The 18,930-nt window shown below is 38.5% G+C and overlaps 1 protein-coding gene across 1 annotated transcript; it reads left to right on the top strand.

Moving 5' to 3' along the window:
• Positions 1-214: 214 nt before the first annotated feature.
• MS4A14 (membrane spanning 4-domains A14) lies at positions 215-18,706 on the top strand. Its single transcript, XM_053559780.1, has 7 exons — positions 215-352; positions 1,922-2,050; positions 4,437-4,490; positions 7,600-7,749; positions 8,984-9,082; positions 16,586-17,723; positions 17,886-18,706. The coding sequence occupies exons 1-7, from the start codon at positions 215-217 to the stop codon at positions 18,704-18,706; spliced, it is 2,529 nt and encodes an 842-aa protein (XP_053415755.1).
• The last annotated feature ends 224 nt before the right edge of the window (positions 18,707-18,930 follow it).

The following is an 18,930-nucleotide window of genomic DNA, read 5'->3' as shown; positions in this document are numbered from 1 at the left end:
GTGCATCCTTCACCAGAAAGATAGGGGGCTATATATTCTCTAGAATTCTATGACTCTGTGACTCAATAGCCATGATTCTGGGGTTCTGCTATTGACTAGACTAAGTGCTAAGGGCTTCATTGCTAAGGACTCCATGTGATACTGGTGGAGAAGTAGATCATGACCTGGGCTGCAAAATTCACTCATTCTCGTAATAGAGTTCTGCCATTAAATCATGGAGTCACCATCCGAGGACAAAAGGGAAACTCATGTCATCACCATACAGCCAAAGGATACCATATTGACTGCATTGCCCTATAGACCTCATAGCTCTTTGCTGGAGTTCCTGAAGGGGGAGCCAAAAGTCTTGGGGGTAAGTCCTCTCTAATCAATAGGTCTTCTTGGAGGGGAGAAAAGAAGTTTCTTTATTCTTGTATGTCTACAGAGATGGCACTGTACAAAGATTTTCAGAGAGGGAGTTGATTCCATTTCCCCCCTTATCTTTCAACTGTAATGTATCCTTGATTCATTATAAATATTTCTGAGTCACTTGTACAAAGAATTAAATCACCAATAGAAAAGGCAATAGGTAGCCAATAATATCATTTCCCTAGATTTTGATAAGCAAGAGAAAGAAAAGTTTTGTTTAGAAAATACATGGTTTGCCTCAGGTCTTAGTTATAGTTCTGAACTCTTAACTCTAAAAAATAGATTACTTAACTCTAATTACTAAGTTTCCCAACCTGGAGGAAATTCTAGGGCTAGTAAGTACTAGTCTTTGAATCCTAGCAGAAGAGAGGCAGGAAACTGGTATATGTTTTTGAGATATCTTATCGAGGAAGTGACCTCAGGGGTATTTCTATTAAGAGAATAAGTGAGTGACCACCTCCCTTAGTGTTAAAAAGCCATGAAATGAGAGGCTATACTTCCCCTTTGTGCTCTTATAGCAGCAGTTCTCAACCTGTGGGTCACAACCCCTTTGGGGATCAAACGACCCTTTCACAGGAGTTGCCTAAATACATCCTGCATATCAGATATTTACATTACAATTCATAACAGTAGCAAAATTACAGTTATGAAGTAGCAATAAAAATAATTTTATGGTTGGGGGTCACCACAACATGAGGAACTGTATTAAAGGGTCGCAGCATTAGGAAAGTTGAGAACCACTGTCTTACAGGCATAGGTAGTTCTTTGAAAACTATATTTAAAGCACCATAGTGAACTACACGATAAATATACACAAAAAAAGTTTTGATCATAAATGTACTTAGGGGAGAGCTGTCTACACAGCCTCTATCATTAGTACAACAACAAAATCACTACTTGTGGTTTGGTGTCATAAAGGCGTGCTCTGGGGACAAAGCCTAGGCCTTCTAGACCGTCACTTTGCCCCATGATTAACCACTCCTGCAGGACCACTATTCATCTACCTGTAGAGGTGAATCCGGTCCTGTCTCTAGTCTGGCTTTTGGATAAACGATCTCTCTATGTCTGCAAACTTTAGAGAACTGGAATAAGTCCTAATTCCAAAAGCATATATTGAATGTTGGAAAATTGGGAGGAATGAGACTAGTGATAACATGCTTCTATAGAAGGGAAAAAATGTAAAGGGGAATAGTTTATACTTCCTGTTTTCAAGAAGCTTACATTCTAGGAGTAATCAGACATGTGCTCAAAACTATCTGACCCAAGATAATTTGCTAATGCCTGGGAATACAGAAAGTCACAAAGGACAAGAGCGAAGGATTCCAATGCAAAGGACTTAAGCAAATATGACAGGGAAAAAGACACTTGAACTAAGTCTTCTGAATGTCTGAGAGTGGTTGGCAAGTGGGAGGAGAAGGAGCTCAGATGGAGGGAAAAGTGTGCCATAGCACAGACAGGGGATGGGATGAGGGGGACCCCTTGCAACCTCATGTACCCTTTTCTCTCCTCACAGGCTCTTCAGATCCTGCTTGGTCTGTTCATTTTGGGCCTTGGAATTATATTTGTTTTTAGTTACATCGTTTTCTCCCAAAATTTCTCCCTCTTTTTCCTTGCAGGATATCCATTCTGGGGACCATTTATTGTGAGTACAATCAATTCGGAGCATTTGAGGAATTGATAAAGATTGATTTGAACTGTGTCAAGTCCTAGGATAATGAATTCCATAAATTTGGCCTCCCAGGGGACCAAAAAACACAGCCCCTTTCATGGCAAAAGAAGTGACTCCTTGTGGTCTTTGCCCTACCATCATTATAATAATAACTAATCTCAAGTGTAAAGTGTTTCAAAGTTTCCAATGCCCTTGTGTGAATTGTATGTCATTTATTCCTTACTACCAAAATGGGAGATTAAATGGGCAAATATCCTGTTTTCTCCTTTGCAAATAAGAAAACTGAGCTTGAGAGTAGATAGTGTTAATAACTTAAACATATCTAACTAGTGCTCACAGAATCACAGACTCTCGTAGCTGAAGGAGAATTTTAAGATTATTATAGCTCAACCCTCTTAGGCCCTGAGATAATTTTATGAATGTCACTCACCCAGATAGATAATAATAGAGCCATAGGGCAGCGCCTGTGGCTCAGTGAGTAGGGCGCAGGCCCCATATGCCGAGGGTGGCGGGTTCGGACCCAGCCCCCGCCAAACTGCAACAGAAAAATAGCCGTGTGTTGTGGCGCGCGCCTGTAGTCCCAGCTGCTCGGGAGGCTGAGGCAAGAGAATGGCGTAAGCCCAAGAGTTAGAGGTTGCTGTGAGCCGTGTGATGCCACGGCACTCTACCCGAGGGTGGTACAGTGAGACTCTGTCTCTACAAAAAATAAATAATAATAATAATAGAGCCATAAATATTATTCTTAGTACAGCGCTATGTTCATCCAATCCCCACAGCCTTAGTTCCTAACATTGGCCAAAATATTTAAGGATAGACTCATTAAAACCTTTTTCTATAATTTACATTTCAAAAACAACTGGAAGTGTTTTCACTTTCCCAATATAAATAAGACTGACTTTGATTTTGAAACTATACATGCTGCACTGCAGAAAATCAAACAAACCAACTCCTCACTTCCCCAGGTCACAACAGAACTTTCTCAGTGTGGCTGTGTGTAATCTGTGCACGTGAATCAGAATGACATCCTGGCCTGCTGCTTTTTAAAATGTCACTCTATTAAAAAGACACATACAGAGCATGTCTCTTCCCTCGATGCGAATGACAGTACTAATATTCAAGGCCCTGTATGAGAGCAGTGATGAATTATTCTTAGGATTAGACAAAGTTTGTCATCGACCAGGGAGGGTAGAAATGAAAAGCAAAAAGTAACAGATGTGTTCTTACACTATGTTAAGTGCACTAGGAGAGGAATTTCAGGTGCCATTTGAGGGCTTAATGGAGCATTCCCTGGGCCTTAGAGGTCCAGAAAATGCTTTGCACATAGGTGGTCACTGGGTGAAGTAGAAAGTAAGCATCTCCTCCCAAAGATGAGGCATGAATCAAAAATGGGAATCATGATGTGGGAAGGAACAGCCAAAGACCAATGAGTCTATGGTTGTGGCATAAAATAAGGCCATAAATCTAGGCTAAAATCAGGTCACCCCAGTCCTTGTACACATGCTAAGAATATGGAACTTCAAAATGAAAGCAAGGGAAATCCACTAAAAATTTTAAAAAGGGTGGTAATATTTGAAGACCTGTTATCATTGAAATATCACTGTTTTCTCAGTGGGAAATGAATTCAAGGATAGTAACAGCAAACCTGGGAGAGGTGACTGAACTAATCCAGGGAGGGAAGATGGTGCCCCGGGCTGGCAATGGAGCCAGGGAGAGATGGAGAGCTTGAGAGCGACTTGGTGGGAGAGCTGATAGGACCTGGAGATCTGAGGTGGGGAGTGGAGTGGAGGGAGGTATTAAAGGTACTTTTCCTCATCCAAGACCTGGATGTTCTCAAGGTCCAGTGCTAATTCCCACAGAGGAGGTCCCCATCCCCAGAACATTAAAAAAGTGACAGGTTCCATGTTGGGTGACAGAGTTCTCATCTTCCTTGAGGGGCACTAGTCTCTATGTTTATAGAAAAGAAGTAATGGAGAAAACCTCACTGGATTTCAGCCCCCATATCAGCCTTTACAGGTGTCTTCCCTGGGAAAGTCTCCCTCCACCTGCTCAGAAGGAGCAAAATTCCTTCTACCTTCTTCCAGGCAGGCCCAGAGCTCGGGAATCTCTTTCTTTTTTGGAGCCCACATGGGCCAAACATCTGACTGATATTTTCTGGACTTGAGCCTGCCTCTCCCCACTGAACCTGATAGAATGCTTTTGCTCAGCAGGGAGCAAATCCTCCACAGGAAGCTTTCTGACCTCAGTGCCTACCCTCCCTTGTCCCTAATCTCCCAGGGGGAAAGACTAGATGATCTGAGACTATACTGAAAGCTGGCCAAACACATCACCTGTTAACCTTTGGCTCTTATCTTCCTAACAGTTTATTCTTACAGGATACCTCACAGGAATAGATGATAAACCAAAAAAAATTCTGGTAAGTCACTATTGGGATGTCTATGTAATTTGAAATCTTCTATTTTATTTATGTGATTGTGTGTATAAAGCCTTTAGCCTCTCTCAGGAAAATGTCGATACATCAAATTTGCAATTCCTATTATTCCTATTTGTCAGTGCCACCATTAGCCCTCCATTATACTGTCCCCATTTTCCTGGTTAACTGAAAGTTGCTTATTGGACACCATTCCACATCCCTCTAAGTCCTTAAATGAGGATAATTCTCTGATTCCTCCCACCTCAGGAGTGTTTCACAACATCTAAAGACATGTTGGGCTGGCACAAGTGGGTGTAAGAAGCCATTGGCATCGGGTGGGTAGAAGCCAAGGATTGTAAGCACCCTACAATGAACAGAACAGTCTCACAGCAACAGCCACCAAAATTATCCCCTTCAAAACATGTATAGGACTGAGGCTGAGAAACCCTGCTCTAACCAAAACCAATTCTGGGATTCTAGGAATCCTCCCCCACAAAGCCAATTCTATCTCCAACCCCACCACAGGCTTTTCTTTGGAGCCTGCCCGAGGTTTAGGAGAGAGTCTGGTCACTGATGCTAGATTATTTTAAGATTGAATCAAGGCTACCACTGACTGCTTTGTCAACCTGAAGGGAAAAGTACCTACTTATAAGGGTAATCTTGAGGATTTACTAAGATATAAAAGGCCACATTATAATAAAGATATTTGTACCAGAATGTTTATTGCAGCCCAATTCATAATTGCTAAATCATGGAAAAAGCCCAAGTGCCCATCAATCCACAAATGGATTAATAAATTGTGGATTAATAAGTACACCATGGAGTATTATGCAGCCTTAAAGAAAGATGGAGACTTTACCTCTTTCATGTTTACATGGATGGAGCTGGAACATATTCTTCTTAGGAAAGTATCTCAAGAATGGAAGAAAAAGTATCCAATGTACTCAGCCCTACTATGAAACTGATTTATAGCTTTCGTATGAAAGCTATAACCAAATTATAACCTAAGAATATGGGGAAAGGGGAAAGGGACGTGAGGGGAGGAGAGAGGATGTGTGAAGGGAGGGTGATTGGTGGGATCACACCTATGGTGCATCTTACAAGGGTACATGTGAAACTTACTAAACGTAGAATATAAATGTCTCAACACAATAACTAAGAAAATGCCAGGAAGGCTATGTTAACCAGTGTGATGAAAATATGTCAAATGGTCTATAAAACCAGTGTATGGTGCCCCATGATCGCATTAATGGACACAGCTATGATTTAATAATAAATAAATTTTTAAAAATAATAATAATAATAAAATAAAAGGCATGATGACACTGGAATGTTGCTACTCCCTTCTAACTGCTCTCATCTGTGTAAGGTTCTGCACATGTGGCTTTCTCTCGGTCATTGTAACTGTGTTCCTACCGTCCTCTATCAGTCTCCTCCGGGGATAGTTACAAGCCATACAGAATTTGGGGGCAAGGGGATGAATGTTTCCATGTCTACCTATGAGAATAAGTGCAGACAATGCAGATAAAACCCCAGATGTTCTTTATGTATTGACTTCCATCCAGAGCTGAGAACTATCGTAAGGTTAAAGCAAACCTACCTCTGATTCAAAAAAGAGCCATGCAGACAGAGGTGGGCAGGAAGGCACGGGGGCTGGAGCTGAATTGGGCTGACTTTCCATCATAGCTCTGCCACCAAGTGTGGAATTGACTGCAGCCACTTAATTCCTAAATCCCATTCATCTGTAAAAAGGGCATGACAAGTGTCCTGCCTGCATCACAAAACTGTAATGAGGATCACAGGAGACGAGACTGGGCGTATTCTTTGTAAAGCACCATACACACGAGGGGTTACTTGTCTAGAGACATTAATCTATTAAATGTCCTGTGAGAGCCACAGTAGAGCCTTGAAAAAACAAAAGGCTAAAGACTGAGAGAGATGATACATCTGAATATGCTTTTGCATCTTCTGCCAAAATTCCTGTTTGCAATAAAGACCTGTGTTTAGGGAAAACATTAAATCATAAATGTGCCTCCAAGGCCTCCATGGCCTGCCGTGCTAAGCCATTAACTGCTCCAGGAAGCATCAGCGGGGTAAATACATCATTGCATTTACCATCCCAACAGACATAACAGTCAATAAAGTTATAGTGATGCCTGCAGAATTCAGATGGGAGGCTTTCTTTGTTTTTCCCTTTAAAGAGCAGTATCAGTGGTAGGGATGGGTAAGAAGAAACAGATGTTTCCTTTCCTTTGAAAGGACTCAGACATATGAGGGATGTCCAGAAAGCATCATGTGCTATGAAAAATATTATTTAAAATGTCTGGATAGTTTCCAGACAGCCCTCATACATACACACTTTTCTCTCCAAAAAAATAAGAATAAAGGGAATTGGGTGGGGCGATCTGAATTTTGCATGGCTACCGTGTTGGAACACTGAGATCAAGAACAGACACCTTTAAACCACAGACCAAATTTGTTATCATCTTTTTTTAATTTCAGATTAATATGAAGATACAAATGATTAGGCTAAATTCATTATCATCTGTGAATGTGTTAATGATTTTGTTGGTTATTGTTTGAATTATCCTGAAGAATGAATGTAAGCCAGGGCCTGGTACAGTGTCTGACACATATTTGGTGCACATTAATCACTTATTTTGTAAATGAATAAATAGATACTACCCTAAAGTGAGGTGATTCACATTTTTAAAGGTAGAAACTGAGATTCTAAGTATGAGGTAACAGTGAAACTATGACTCAAAATTAGGTCTCATTTTCTAAGCCAGTAAAGTTTCTAACATGCTCTACTGCTGCTAGATTATAAAATATGGTGCTTTGGGATAAAATAAACACTTTCTTTAGCATTAACCACAGATTATCCTTCGTCCATTCTAACATTTGGTTTCTGACTGTAATGAATGAGGATTTAACTTAATGAGACTTCCAACCCTACTGATCTGATGCAGTAATTTACCTGCATCAGAGGGGTAAATTACTTTATTCCTGAGAGGAATTCAGTAGGATAAAAGCACTATTGTATGAGTTTCTTACAATATATTTTTGCCTTGGTTTGGATTTTGTTTTATTAGTTTTTAAAACTATTTTTCAGGAACAAGGTATCATGGCCATGAATATTATCAGTTCATTCGTTGCGATAGCTGGGATTACACTCACCTTTATCAGCTACAAATATCAATATAAGTACTGCCAGAACCCTTCCCTGGAAGACATATGTGTTCTTTGGAGAACGTTTTTCATTGTAAGTGGTCTTGTTTTGTACAATGAATCTGTAAAATTGAATCTGAACTATGTCCTGATGCAATGATTCATTCATTTTTATTCCAATAATTGAAGCTGTGTCAGCATTTGAACTGACAGTTGTGGCGCGAGGGTTAAGTTGCAAAAGGAGCTATGGTGTATGGATTTAATCTTGATTTTGTCACAAATAAGCGTGTGATATTGGTCTAACTTCACATCCTCTCTGAGTCTTATTTTTCCTCATGTGGAAAATAAAGATAAGAATACCTACTTCTTGGAATCATGTATCCAGTGCCCCCCATCTAGGGACACAGGGCCAGCTTCTTCCTGCTTTGAATGGTCCCTAAACCAGTGTTCACTCTTCTCTACCTGTGCAGTTGACTCATCCTTACACTTTAAATCTCAACTCAAACATCACTTCTTTAGGAATTCCTTCCAGATCACCCCACTACAATCAGATGTGATCAGATTGCTCATTATAATAGCACATGGCCCCAGTCCTTCTTCATAGCATTTATCACAGCTTTAGTTGAATAAATAATTACCTAATTTTTACTGTCTGGCTTCCTTAATATGATGTAAGTTTCTCAAAAGCCATGACCATCTCCACCTTGTTCAATGGCTGCAGCCAGGAAATTGCACACAGCAAATTGCAATGTCTTCATACATTTCGGTTTTACCAACAATGGTGAATATCTAAGATTTGGGGGATGTATTAAAGGGAAACCAAGATTCAGAGAGAGAGTCACTTGTCCAAAGTTAAGTGTGACCTTGGACCCAGGTTGACCCAGTTCTGCCTTCAGATTTTAAGCTTGTTGGACATTATGCTGCTATACCATGCTATTTCTCGATCACAATATTACCTTAGAGCAGAGTGTACAGAATGGCCATCTGTGGGCTATTTCCAGCCTGCAGACATGTTCTATTTGGCTCACACAGGTGAATGAATAACCGAAAATTTTCACTTCGAATATAAGAATAAACAGCCTCCTAAGGAAAACAAAGCAAAGCAAAACAGGCATCAGAGTCCCTATATTCCCACAAAGCAACAATTAGCTGGAATGAGTAACAGACAACTCCTATGAACTCTCCTGCTTCACTCTGGATGGTTGACTGACTCCCACAGACATCGGAGTTTGTTATCCACTCCTTATCAGAAAGATGCAAAATGAAAATTGTGCAGCTTTTATCTTTAAAACCAAGTTTTCATTCCACTTATTTCTCATTATTTTCAGGGAATTTTGTCAATCTTACTGATCATCAGTATAGCAGAACTCAGCATCTCTGTGACTATTGCATCCTTTAGAAGCAAGTGTTGGACACATACAGATGAGGTACGTTCGATATAAGAGTACAAATGATTAGGTTACGTTGTTTGTGCTTGTTAGGTAAAGTTCAAGTTGTAGTTGAGCCTTTCACCCACGAGATGTGCCATATACCATGGTATAGTGCCATATACCATGCCATATACCATAGTATTCCATGGTATATATATACCATAATTTACTTATCCGTCCATGAGTTGATGGGCACTTGGGTTGGTTCCACGTCTTGGTGATTGTGAATTGAGCTGTGATAAACGTTCTAGTGCAAATGTCCTTAGATTTTTGTCTCCCTGCCAAATATATGAAATATCAGACTTAATGAGAACTCAAATTGCAGTGATATGGAGAACTTATTCCTGGGTGATAAGAGTCTGTGAAACAATCCCTAACCAGAGAGGAAGTGGAGGACAAAAATATTAACAGTGACATTAAATATTATTTATAATTATATCATTTCTATTTACAGAATGCTATGTCAGTCATTCTTACAATCACTGAGCATGGACTTAAGCTTTTATGAAACTATTATGACAGCTTTATTTTGCATATGGAGGAACTAAGGCCAAAGAGGTTAAATAACCTCACCAGTATGGCCTAACACTAGGTTTCTGAATTAGAGTCTCCAGAGCCTGTTCTGTCCCAAACACCACTCCAAGCCCTGTGATTGGAGGGATTTTTTTTCTCTTTTCTATATTAGCTTTATAAAAACATAATTTACAAACAATAAAACGTACCTATTTTAAATGTACCATTTGGTGAGTTCCAACAAATTGTAGAAATCAGTTTAGCCACCATCGGAATCGAGATATAGTACATTTCTATCTATTACCCAAAAAGGTCCACGGGACTCCTTGGAAGTAAATATCCTTATCATCTAGATTACGTCTGACCTTCCCAAATTTCATACATATGGAATTATAAGTACTCCTTGTATCTGGCTTCCTTCACATAGAAACCTGATTTCAGACTCATCCACGCTGTGGCATCCATTTGTAGTTTTTTTGGCCAGGGCTGGGTTTGAACCCACCACCTTCAGTATATGGGGCCAGCACCCTACTCCTTTGAGCCACAGGCACCGCCCTTTATAGGCCTTTTATTGTCATCACTAAAGAGTCCTGTTTAGTGAATGTATCTTGCTCTGTAAATCTACATCTTGCTCTTGCTCTGTAAACTGATTCTTTCTCTACCACAATAAACTTCGTTTCACACTCTAAAAAGAAATTCTATGTGTGGGTGCTCCATAATTTGTTTATCCACTTGGCTCTTTATGGGTATTTGGATAAAGTTCTGAACTCATCAATAGCTTGATAAGAACATTTGAGTTCAGGTCTTTACATGGCTATCTCTTTGTTCCTACTGGAGTGTTCTATCTACAATTTGATTGCTAGATCATATAGTAAGTGGATGTTAAACTTTATAAGAAAAGGCCAGTTTGTCAAAGTGGCTGTCCTGTTTTTTATTCTCATCGGCAATAAGGAGAGCTAGTTGTTCCATATCGTCACTAACCCTTGAAATTGTCAGTTGTTTTAGTAACTTAGCAATTTTAGTGGGTACATAGTGGTGTCTCATTGTGGTTCACATTTGTGCTTCCCTGTCCCAAGATCATAAAGATTTTCTTCTATATTTTCTTACACAAGTTTTATAGTTTCAGCTTTTATATTTAGGTCTATGCTTTGTTTTGATTAACTTTTGTTTAGAGTTGTGAAGTGAGGTTAGACGTTAACGGACATGCCCCATCACACAGCTATCCACTTGCTCTAACACCACTTTGTTGAGAATACAAAGCTTTCTCGCATCACCTTGGGATCTTTGTTGAAAATCAAATTACTGCTATTTACATGACTCTTTGGGATACTTTGTCTCTGATTGATATGACTATCCTTCCACCTATTTTGCACTGCTTTAATTTCTGTAGCTTTAGAGTAATTATTTTTGTTATAATAAATATACCTAAGACTTATCATTTGAACTATTTGTAAGTTTACAATTCAAGACATTAAGTGCAATCATAATGGTATGTAACTCTCATCACTATCTGTGCCCAAAACTTTTTCTTCATCCCAACAGAAACTCTATATCATGAAACGATAATTTCCCTTTATCCCCTCTCCCTCCAGCCTCTGATGACCTCTGTTCTATTTTGTATGTTGTAAATTTGCCTTTCCTGTGTATCTTTATTTTTTTTTTTTATTGTTGGGGATTCATTGAGGGTACAATAAGCCAGGTTAACTGATTGCAATTGTTAGGTAAAGTCCCTCTTGCAATCATGTCTTGCCCCTATAAAGTGTGACACACACCAAGGCCCCACCCCCCTCCCTCCGTCCCTCTTTCTGCTCCCCCCCATAACCTTAATTGTCATTAAATGTCCTCATATCAAAATTGAGTACATAGGATTCATGCTTCTCCATTCTTGTGATGCTTTACTAAGAATAATGTCTTCCACTTCCATCCAGGTTAATACGAAGGATGTAAAGTCTCCATTTTTTTTAATAGCTGAATAGTATTCCATGGTATACATATACCACAGCTTGTTAATCCATTCCTGGGTTGGTGGGCATTTAGGCTGTTTCCACATTTTGGCGATTGTAAATTGAGCTGCAATAAATAGTCTAGTACAAGTGTCCTTATGATAAAACGATTTTTTTCCTTCTGGGTAGATGCCCAGTAATGGGATTGCAGGATCGAATGGGAGGTCTAGGTTGAGTGCTTTGAGGTTTCTCCATACTTCCTTCCAGAAAGGTTGTACTAGTTTGCAGTCCCACCAGCAGTGTAAAAGTGTTCCCTTCTCTCCACATCCACGCCAGCATCTGCAGTTTTGAGATTTTGTGATGTGGACCATTCTCACTGGGGTTAGATGATATCTCAGGGTTGTTTTGATTTGCATTTCTCTAATATATAGAGATGATGAACATTTTTTCATGTGTTTGTTAGCCATTCGTCTGTCATCTTTAGAGAAAGTTCTATTCATGTCTCTTGCCCATTGATATATGGGATTGTTGGCTTTTTTCATGTGTATTAATTTGAGTTCTCTATAGATCCTAGTTATCAAGCTTTTGTCTGATTGAAAATATGCAAATATCCTTTCCCATTGTGTAGGTTGTCTCTTTGCTTTGGTTATTGTCTCCTTAGCTATACAGAAGCTTTTTAGTCATTAATTAATGAAGTCCCATTTGTTTATTTTTGTTGTTGTTGCAATTGCCATGGCAGTCTTCTTCATGAAGTCTTTCCCCAAGCCACTATCTTCCAGTATTTTTCCTACGCTTTCTTTGAGGATTCTTATTGTTTCATGCCTTAAATTTAAGTCCTTTATCCATCTTGAATCAATTTTTGTGAGTGGGGAAAGGTGTGGGTCCAGTTTCAGTCTTTTACATGTAGACATCCAGTTCTCCCAACACCATTTATTGAATACAGAGTCTTTCCCCCAAGGTATGTTCTTGTTTGTTTTATCAAAGATTAGGTGGTTATAAGATGTTAGTTTCATTTCTTAATTTTCAATTCAATTCCAAGTGTCTATGTCTCTGTTTTTGTGCCAGTACCATGCTGTCTTGACCACTATGGCTTTGTAGTACAGACTAAAATCTGGTATGCTGATGCCCCCAGCTTTATTTTTATTACTAAGAACTGCCTTAGCTATACGGGGTTTTTTCCGGTTCCATACAAAACGCAGAATCATTTTTTCCAAATCTTGAAAGTACGATGTTGGTATTTTGATAGGAATGGCATTGAATAGGTAGATTGAAGTGGAATTATATAATACCTGACGTTCTGTAATTAGCTAATTTACCTAAGCATGTTTTCAAGGTCTATCCATGAGTAGCATATATAAAACTTATATTCTTTTTTGGCTAAATAAAATTCCGTTATGTGCCCACACCACATTTTGTTGAACCATTCTACTGTTGATGAACACAGGTCATTTCTCTGTGTAGCCTGTCATGAATAATGCTGCTATGAACATTGGTACCCAAATATCTGATCCAGTTGCTATGATCAATTCTTTTGGATATATACCTGAGAGAGAAATTGCTGGGTTATATGGCAGTTTATGTTTAGCCTTTGGGGAAACTGCCAATCTGTTTTCCACATTGGTTACATGATTTTACATTCCCACCAGGAGTGCACAAGAGTTCCAACTTCTCCACATCCTCACCAACACTTGTCATTTTCTTTTTTTCAATTAATTTTTAAATTTATAATTGACACATAATAATTATACATGTTTATGCGGTACAGTGTGATGTCTCAAAGCATGTATACAATGGCTAATGATTAATTGTGGCAGTTACCACATTTATCACTTTAAACATTTGTCATTTCTTCGTGGTGACAACATCCAAAGTTTTCTAGGAATCTTGATAAATACACTGCATTGCTATTTGCTATAGTCACATTGCCATGTAATCAAACACTAGGACTTATTCTAACTGTAACTTCATATCTATTGACCAGCCTCTCCTGGATGCCTCTCTTCCCTCCCCTCCCCAAACTCTAGTAACCACTTTCTTACTCTTTTCTTCTATGAAATCAACTTTTTTGATTCCATGTATGGGTGAGATCACATGGTGTTTGTGTGTGTGATTGTTTCTCCATTCTCATGATGTTTCACTTAGAAGAATGATTTCCAGTTCTGTCAAGGTTTTCCAAAAAGACACTAGATTGTCATATTTTTTCAGGTAGAATAGGACTCGATAGTATGCATATACCACATTTTATTATTCATTCATGTATTGGTGAACACTTGGGTTGTTTCCACATCTTATTGTGAATTGCTCTGCTATAAACACTCAAGTTTAGGTGTTCTTTTTATGAAATGACTTTTTTTTTCCTTTGTGTATATCACCAGAAGAGGGATTTCTGGATCAAATGGTAGATCATTTGTCATTTGAGTTATCTCCATACAATTTTTTATAGAGGTTGTACTGGTTTGCAGTCCCATCAACAGTGTATAAGAGTTCCTTTCTCTCTTCATCCATGCCATCATCTATTGTTTTGTGATCTATTTGCATATGGTATAAGGTAAGGGTCATGTGGATACCCAGGTTTTCCAACACCTTTTGCTGCAGAGAATCTCCTTTTCCCATTGAATATTCTTTTTGAAAATTGAACGTCTATGCATGTACATGAGGGTTCATTTTTGGACTCCCTATCCTATGCTGGTACCATACTGTTATAATTATTGTCACTTTAAAATAAGTTTGAAATTTGGATAGTATGTTCTCTCAAACTTTATTATTATTATAACTGCCCATGTATTTTCCTTTACTGGGGATCTTTATTTCTTCAAATGGCTTCAAGTTACTGTCTAGTTTTTGCTTCAAGGACCTTTTGTTTCAAGGTCCTCCTTTAGCATTTCTTGTAGGGAAGTTCAAGTGGTAATGAAATTCCTCAGCTTCTGTTTATTTTGTAATATCTTCATTTCTCCCTGTTTTTGAGAGACAGTGTTCCAAAATAATAAATTTTATTTTAGCACTTTGAATATATTACCTCATTTCTTTCTAGCCTCCAAAGTTTCTGATCCCTACTTTTTGTTGCTTTATTAAACTGTAGAGTGTCTAGTACAGTGTTTAAAAGAAGCGCTGAGTATATCCAACTTTTTATTGCTCCTGATCTTAAAGTGAAAAGTTCAATATTTTATCATTAAACATGACATTACTTGTAGGTTTTTTACATAGTAAAGTTACCCTGTTTTTCAGAGATTTTAAAAATTGTGAATGGGTATTAGTTTTCCTTTGTAATTTTTCATCTCATGCTTACATCTTTATTGTATTATCTGTATATTATATCACACAACTACAGAAAACTCTTTTAAGCGCTTTAGGAGCAACACTAAAACAAATTGCTCATACTAAATAACTAGTCAGTTGAATTCAGTGAGTTGAGCTTTTCAAGGTAGTATGGAACAGAAATATGCAAAATACAACAGGGGTTCAAAAATAATGTGCATCCTGATCTCAAGAAAAGGAAAGAGAAAGTGAACTCTTTATATTTAGTAAGAAACTGCTGCGTGTCAATTATTCTGCTTAAAAGCATTATTTTATATGCTTGATTGTCAGTCATACCCTGAAGTAAAGAGTAATTACTTAAGTAATTATTACACAGAAGTAAAGAGTAATTACTTAATTATCACACTGAAGCATAGATTAGAGAGACAAGCACAGAACCTAGGATTTAATTGCAATGTATAAATCCTAGCTTCACAGGTAAATAGCTCTATGACACTTGTCTGGTTACTTAACATCTGTGAACCTCAGTTCCCTCAGTTGTAAAACAAGGATAGTAACCTCACAAGGATATTATAACAAGTACTTGAAATGACTCTGAAACCTTGTCTAGCACCTGGCCTCACCTAGTTATAATTAAGGATGAGGAAATTTAATACCATAGTTCTTAAAAGTTTAAATAGACTGTAATCCATTCTCTCAAGCTTCTATTTTAATAAATGAATAAATTCAAATTCAAATGAAACATTTGTGGATGTGTGTAAATACAGAAGGCTTCCGCAAAGTGCCATTTATTCTTCCCTAGATAGTCATTCACTAGGGATAAAATATAGACATGGAAACCAATAAGTAGGGTGGGGAATAACCATGTACAATTAACGAACTATTAAGAATCAGAAGGTTGTAAATGCAACAACAAATTCCTTTAAAAATTATAATAACATGAGAAAGAATGAGAAGCATTGACTAAAGCTTATAACAGATGCTGTCTCTTAGCTGTTAAAAGTAAATAAATAAAACTTCAATAGCCTCTCTTGTTTGTAAAGGAAAGTCCAAATTTCCTAACCTAGCATACCATCCACCATTATCTAGCTGCTTACCATCTGCCATGGCATCATGTTGTGTCACATCCCTGTGTTTTTATACCCACTGTTTCTCCTACCTGGACTATGATTCCTATCTTACTTCATCTTGCCCTCTACATGTGAAGAATTCCCACTCATCAGTAAAGATATAGATGAAATATCGCCTTTTCTGTGAAGCATTTCTTTCAGAATTAGGTCATTTTCTATGTTCCCATAAACCTATTTCTATAATAGAGGGTTTACTGAATTACATTACTGCTATCTACTTATATGCTGATCTACTTATAATTGTGAGCATCTTAATGGAAAAACCCACATTTAATTATCATTTATCCCCAGAATTTGGCTTACTTAAGTGATTAATAAATCATTATAAATTAAACATGATTATATGATATTGACTGGATGGTTTAAAATGTCTTAGAAGCTTTATAATATTAAGTATGACAATAATGTTTAAGGCAGTATTAATAAAATTCCTCTGTTCAATATTTGAGAAAATGAGAGGTGATGACTTGTCCAAAATAATACCAATGAGTTGATGGTGAAGACAGAAATGGTATTTACTTTCTGATTTCTCATCTTGATGTTATTTCCTATGCACTACTATTTTAAGTCAGGAATGAAAAATAATTTGAAAATACAAAACAAAAATATAATCAAAGGTGGATTCATCATACTAATTTCCACCCTCATTCATTTTATAGGTTGTGTTTTTCTTGCCTACAGATGTTGTTCCAGGTAATGAACCACATGGCCTAGGAGAAGATGCTCCATTACAATTTGAGCTGCAAGAAGAATCCTGTAGTGATGACACAACAACAACACGCATACAAACGGTCTTCTTTGGAGGCTATGCTTTCTTCAAGTTAAGAGTTACAAGAAGTCCTTTAGCCTCCCAACTCAGGTTACAACCTGGCAGGCATAGTTACCAGCCACCCTCTGCACCTGTGCCAAAAAAACAACAAAAAAGTTTCCCTTCACTTTTCCAATCTACAGAGGGAAATCCTTTGTCTCCACCAACGTTAGAAAAACAGCACTCAAAAAATATAACGCACACTCAGAAAGACTCTATATTTGAACTAAAAGATAAAGACCTGGAATCTGCTATCGTTCAACCCCCCAAGATCCAGACCCAACTGGTGCAAGATAAAGACTTACCACTCCAACTTTTGCCATCCTATTCTGTATTGAAACTCCAAAAATTATCACCTGAAGACTTGCCACCTCAAGGTCTGCCAGGACAAGCCTGGTCAAGTCAAAACCTTCCAGCAAAAGCCATGACATCTAAAACCCCAGCACCCCATGTTATGCAGTCTTATGATCTAACAAACAAAGATCTGCCCTTTCAAGACATATTATCCCAGGACACCCCTTCGGGATCCCAAAACATACCATCTCAAGACTTTTCTTCTCAAGATACGCTATCCCACACTCTGTCAAAAGCTATACTATCTGAAGCCTCAATGCCCCATATGGTGCAGCCCTCTAATACAAAATACCTGCTTCAGAAAACTCCAGATATTCAACCTCAAAACCAGCAACTTTTACAAAAATCATATAAAGACATTCAATCAGAAGTCAAGGAAGAGACCCAAAAATGGAACTCTGAGGAGGAATTCCCCAGAAAGAAATCCTCAAGACGACATTCCTTAGACTACCTTATCAAAGTCTGGAAATCCTCAAAGAAGAATTCCTTAGACAAGTCAAGCAAAAGCTGTCAATCCTCAAAGAGGAATTTTTTATACAAGCCAAGCAAAAGCTGGCAATCCTCAAAGAAGAATTCCTTAGACAAGCCGAGCAAAAGCTGGCAATCCCCAAAGAGGAATTCTTTAGACAAGCCAAGCCAAAGCTGGCAATCCTCAAAGAGGAATTCCTTAGACAAGCGGAGCAAAAGCTGGCAATCCTCAAAGCGGAATTCCTTAGACAAGCAAAACAAAGGCTGGCCATCTCCAACACGGAAAGCCCTAGACAGGAAAATCAAAGCCTTGCTAGCCCTGAAGAAAGTTCAGCATCATCACACTCCACAGCAACTCCCAGATCAGCAGGCTGAAGTCCAGCAGGCCAAAGGGGAACGATCCCCAAAGGGAATATTCAAAGATGGGCAAGATATGGACCAGCGGGCTGAGAAAGAGCAAGGCCCAGAGGAACAAACCCATGATCAAGAAGCTGATGACCAGCAGTCACCAAAGGAAAAATCCTCAAAGGGACAATCCCCATGTGCTCCCATCAAAGGACAGCAAAGTCAAGCAGAGAAAGCTCCAAATCAGCTGTGCCAGAACTGGGGATCTCAAACTCAGAAATACCGAGGCTGGCGATCCACAAACAAACAATCTTCAGACCATTCAATTCAAGATTTACAATTTTTCAGCCCACTGCAATCTCAAGAATCGGGAACTCAAAGTTGGAGAAGCAGAGATCAGATAGGATGTCAATGTGAAATGCAGCATTCTCTAAACTGGGGATCTCAAGCCTGCCAAGCCCAAAGTCCATCAGATAAAAAAGCCCTAAGGCAGAAAACTGTAGACCAAGAAACCCAGACCCAGCATACCACAGCCCAATATAACCTAGGTTGGCACTTACAAAACACAAAAAGCACAGGCCAATTTTCAAAGGAGCTGCAGTCAGAAGACACAAAACCAGATATTCTGTCTTCCTCTGGACAGAGTTCAGTGCAAGACACATCTTTAGGCTATTTCTCCAATATTGAATCAGAACAAGATATGCAACAAATCACTTCAGCTTGCTCCAATTCATACAGAGAAGATCCGAATGTAACTTCTGATTCTTCTTTTGCAAAATATCAACAATCTGAGGACTCGGACTAATGTGTGGAATCTGCTCCCCTAAAATGTGGTTGCTACCTAATCTCTCATCAAAATATGAAGGGGAATACAGAACACTCAATGAATCTGTCCCTGATTAAAATAAAATAACAACGAACCAAATGTTAACACTGTAGCCCTTTGTGGTGGCGAAGGCACAATTCACGTATAAACACTTCATCAAAGTTAGTGTTTCAATTACAATCAACTCAATTTATGACTTAATA

This window comes from Nycticebus coucang, chromosome 14 (assembly GCF_027406575.1).
Source record: "Nycticebus coucang isolate mNycCou1 chromosome 14, mNycCou1.pri, whole genome shotgun sequence".
NCBI classification, from domain to species: domain Eukaryota; kingdom Metazoa; phylum Chordata; class Mammalia; order Primates; family Lorisidae; genus Nycticebus; species Nycticebus coucang.
The sequence above is the reverse complement of the archived record's forward strand: the minus strand, read 5'-3'. Positions and strand labels throughout refer to the sequence as shown.

Excerpts from the sequence above, each read along its gene's own strand:
- MS4A14 (XM_053559780.1), top strand. The coding sequence starts at position 215 with ATGGAGTCACCATCCGAGGACAAAAGGGAAACTCATGTCATCACCATA. Across the intron at positions 2,051-4,436 it reads CATTCTGGGGACCATTTATT|TTTATTCTTACAGGATACCT; the intron begins GTGAGTACAATC and ends TCTTCCTAACAG. Across the intron at positions 4,491-7,599 it reads ATAAACCAAAAAAAATTCTG|GAACAAGGTATCATGGCCAT; the intron begins GTAAGTCACTAT and ends ACTATTTTTCAG.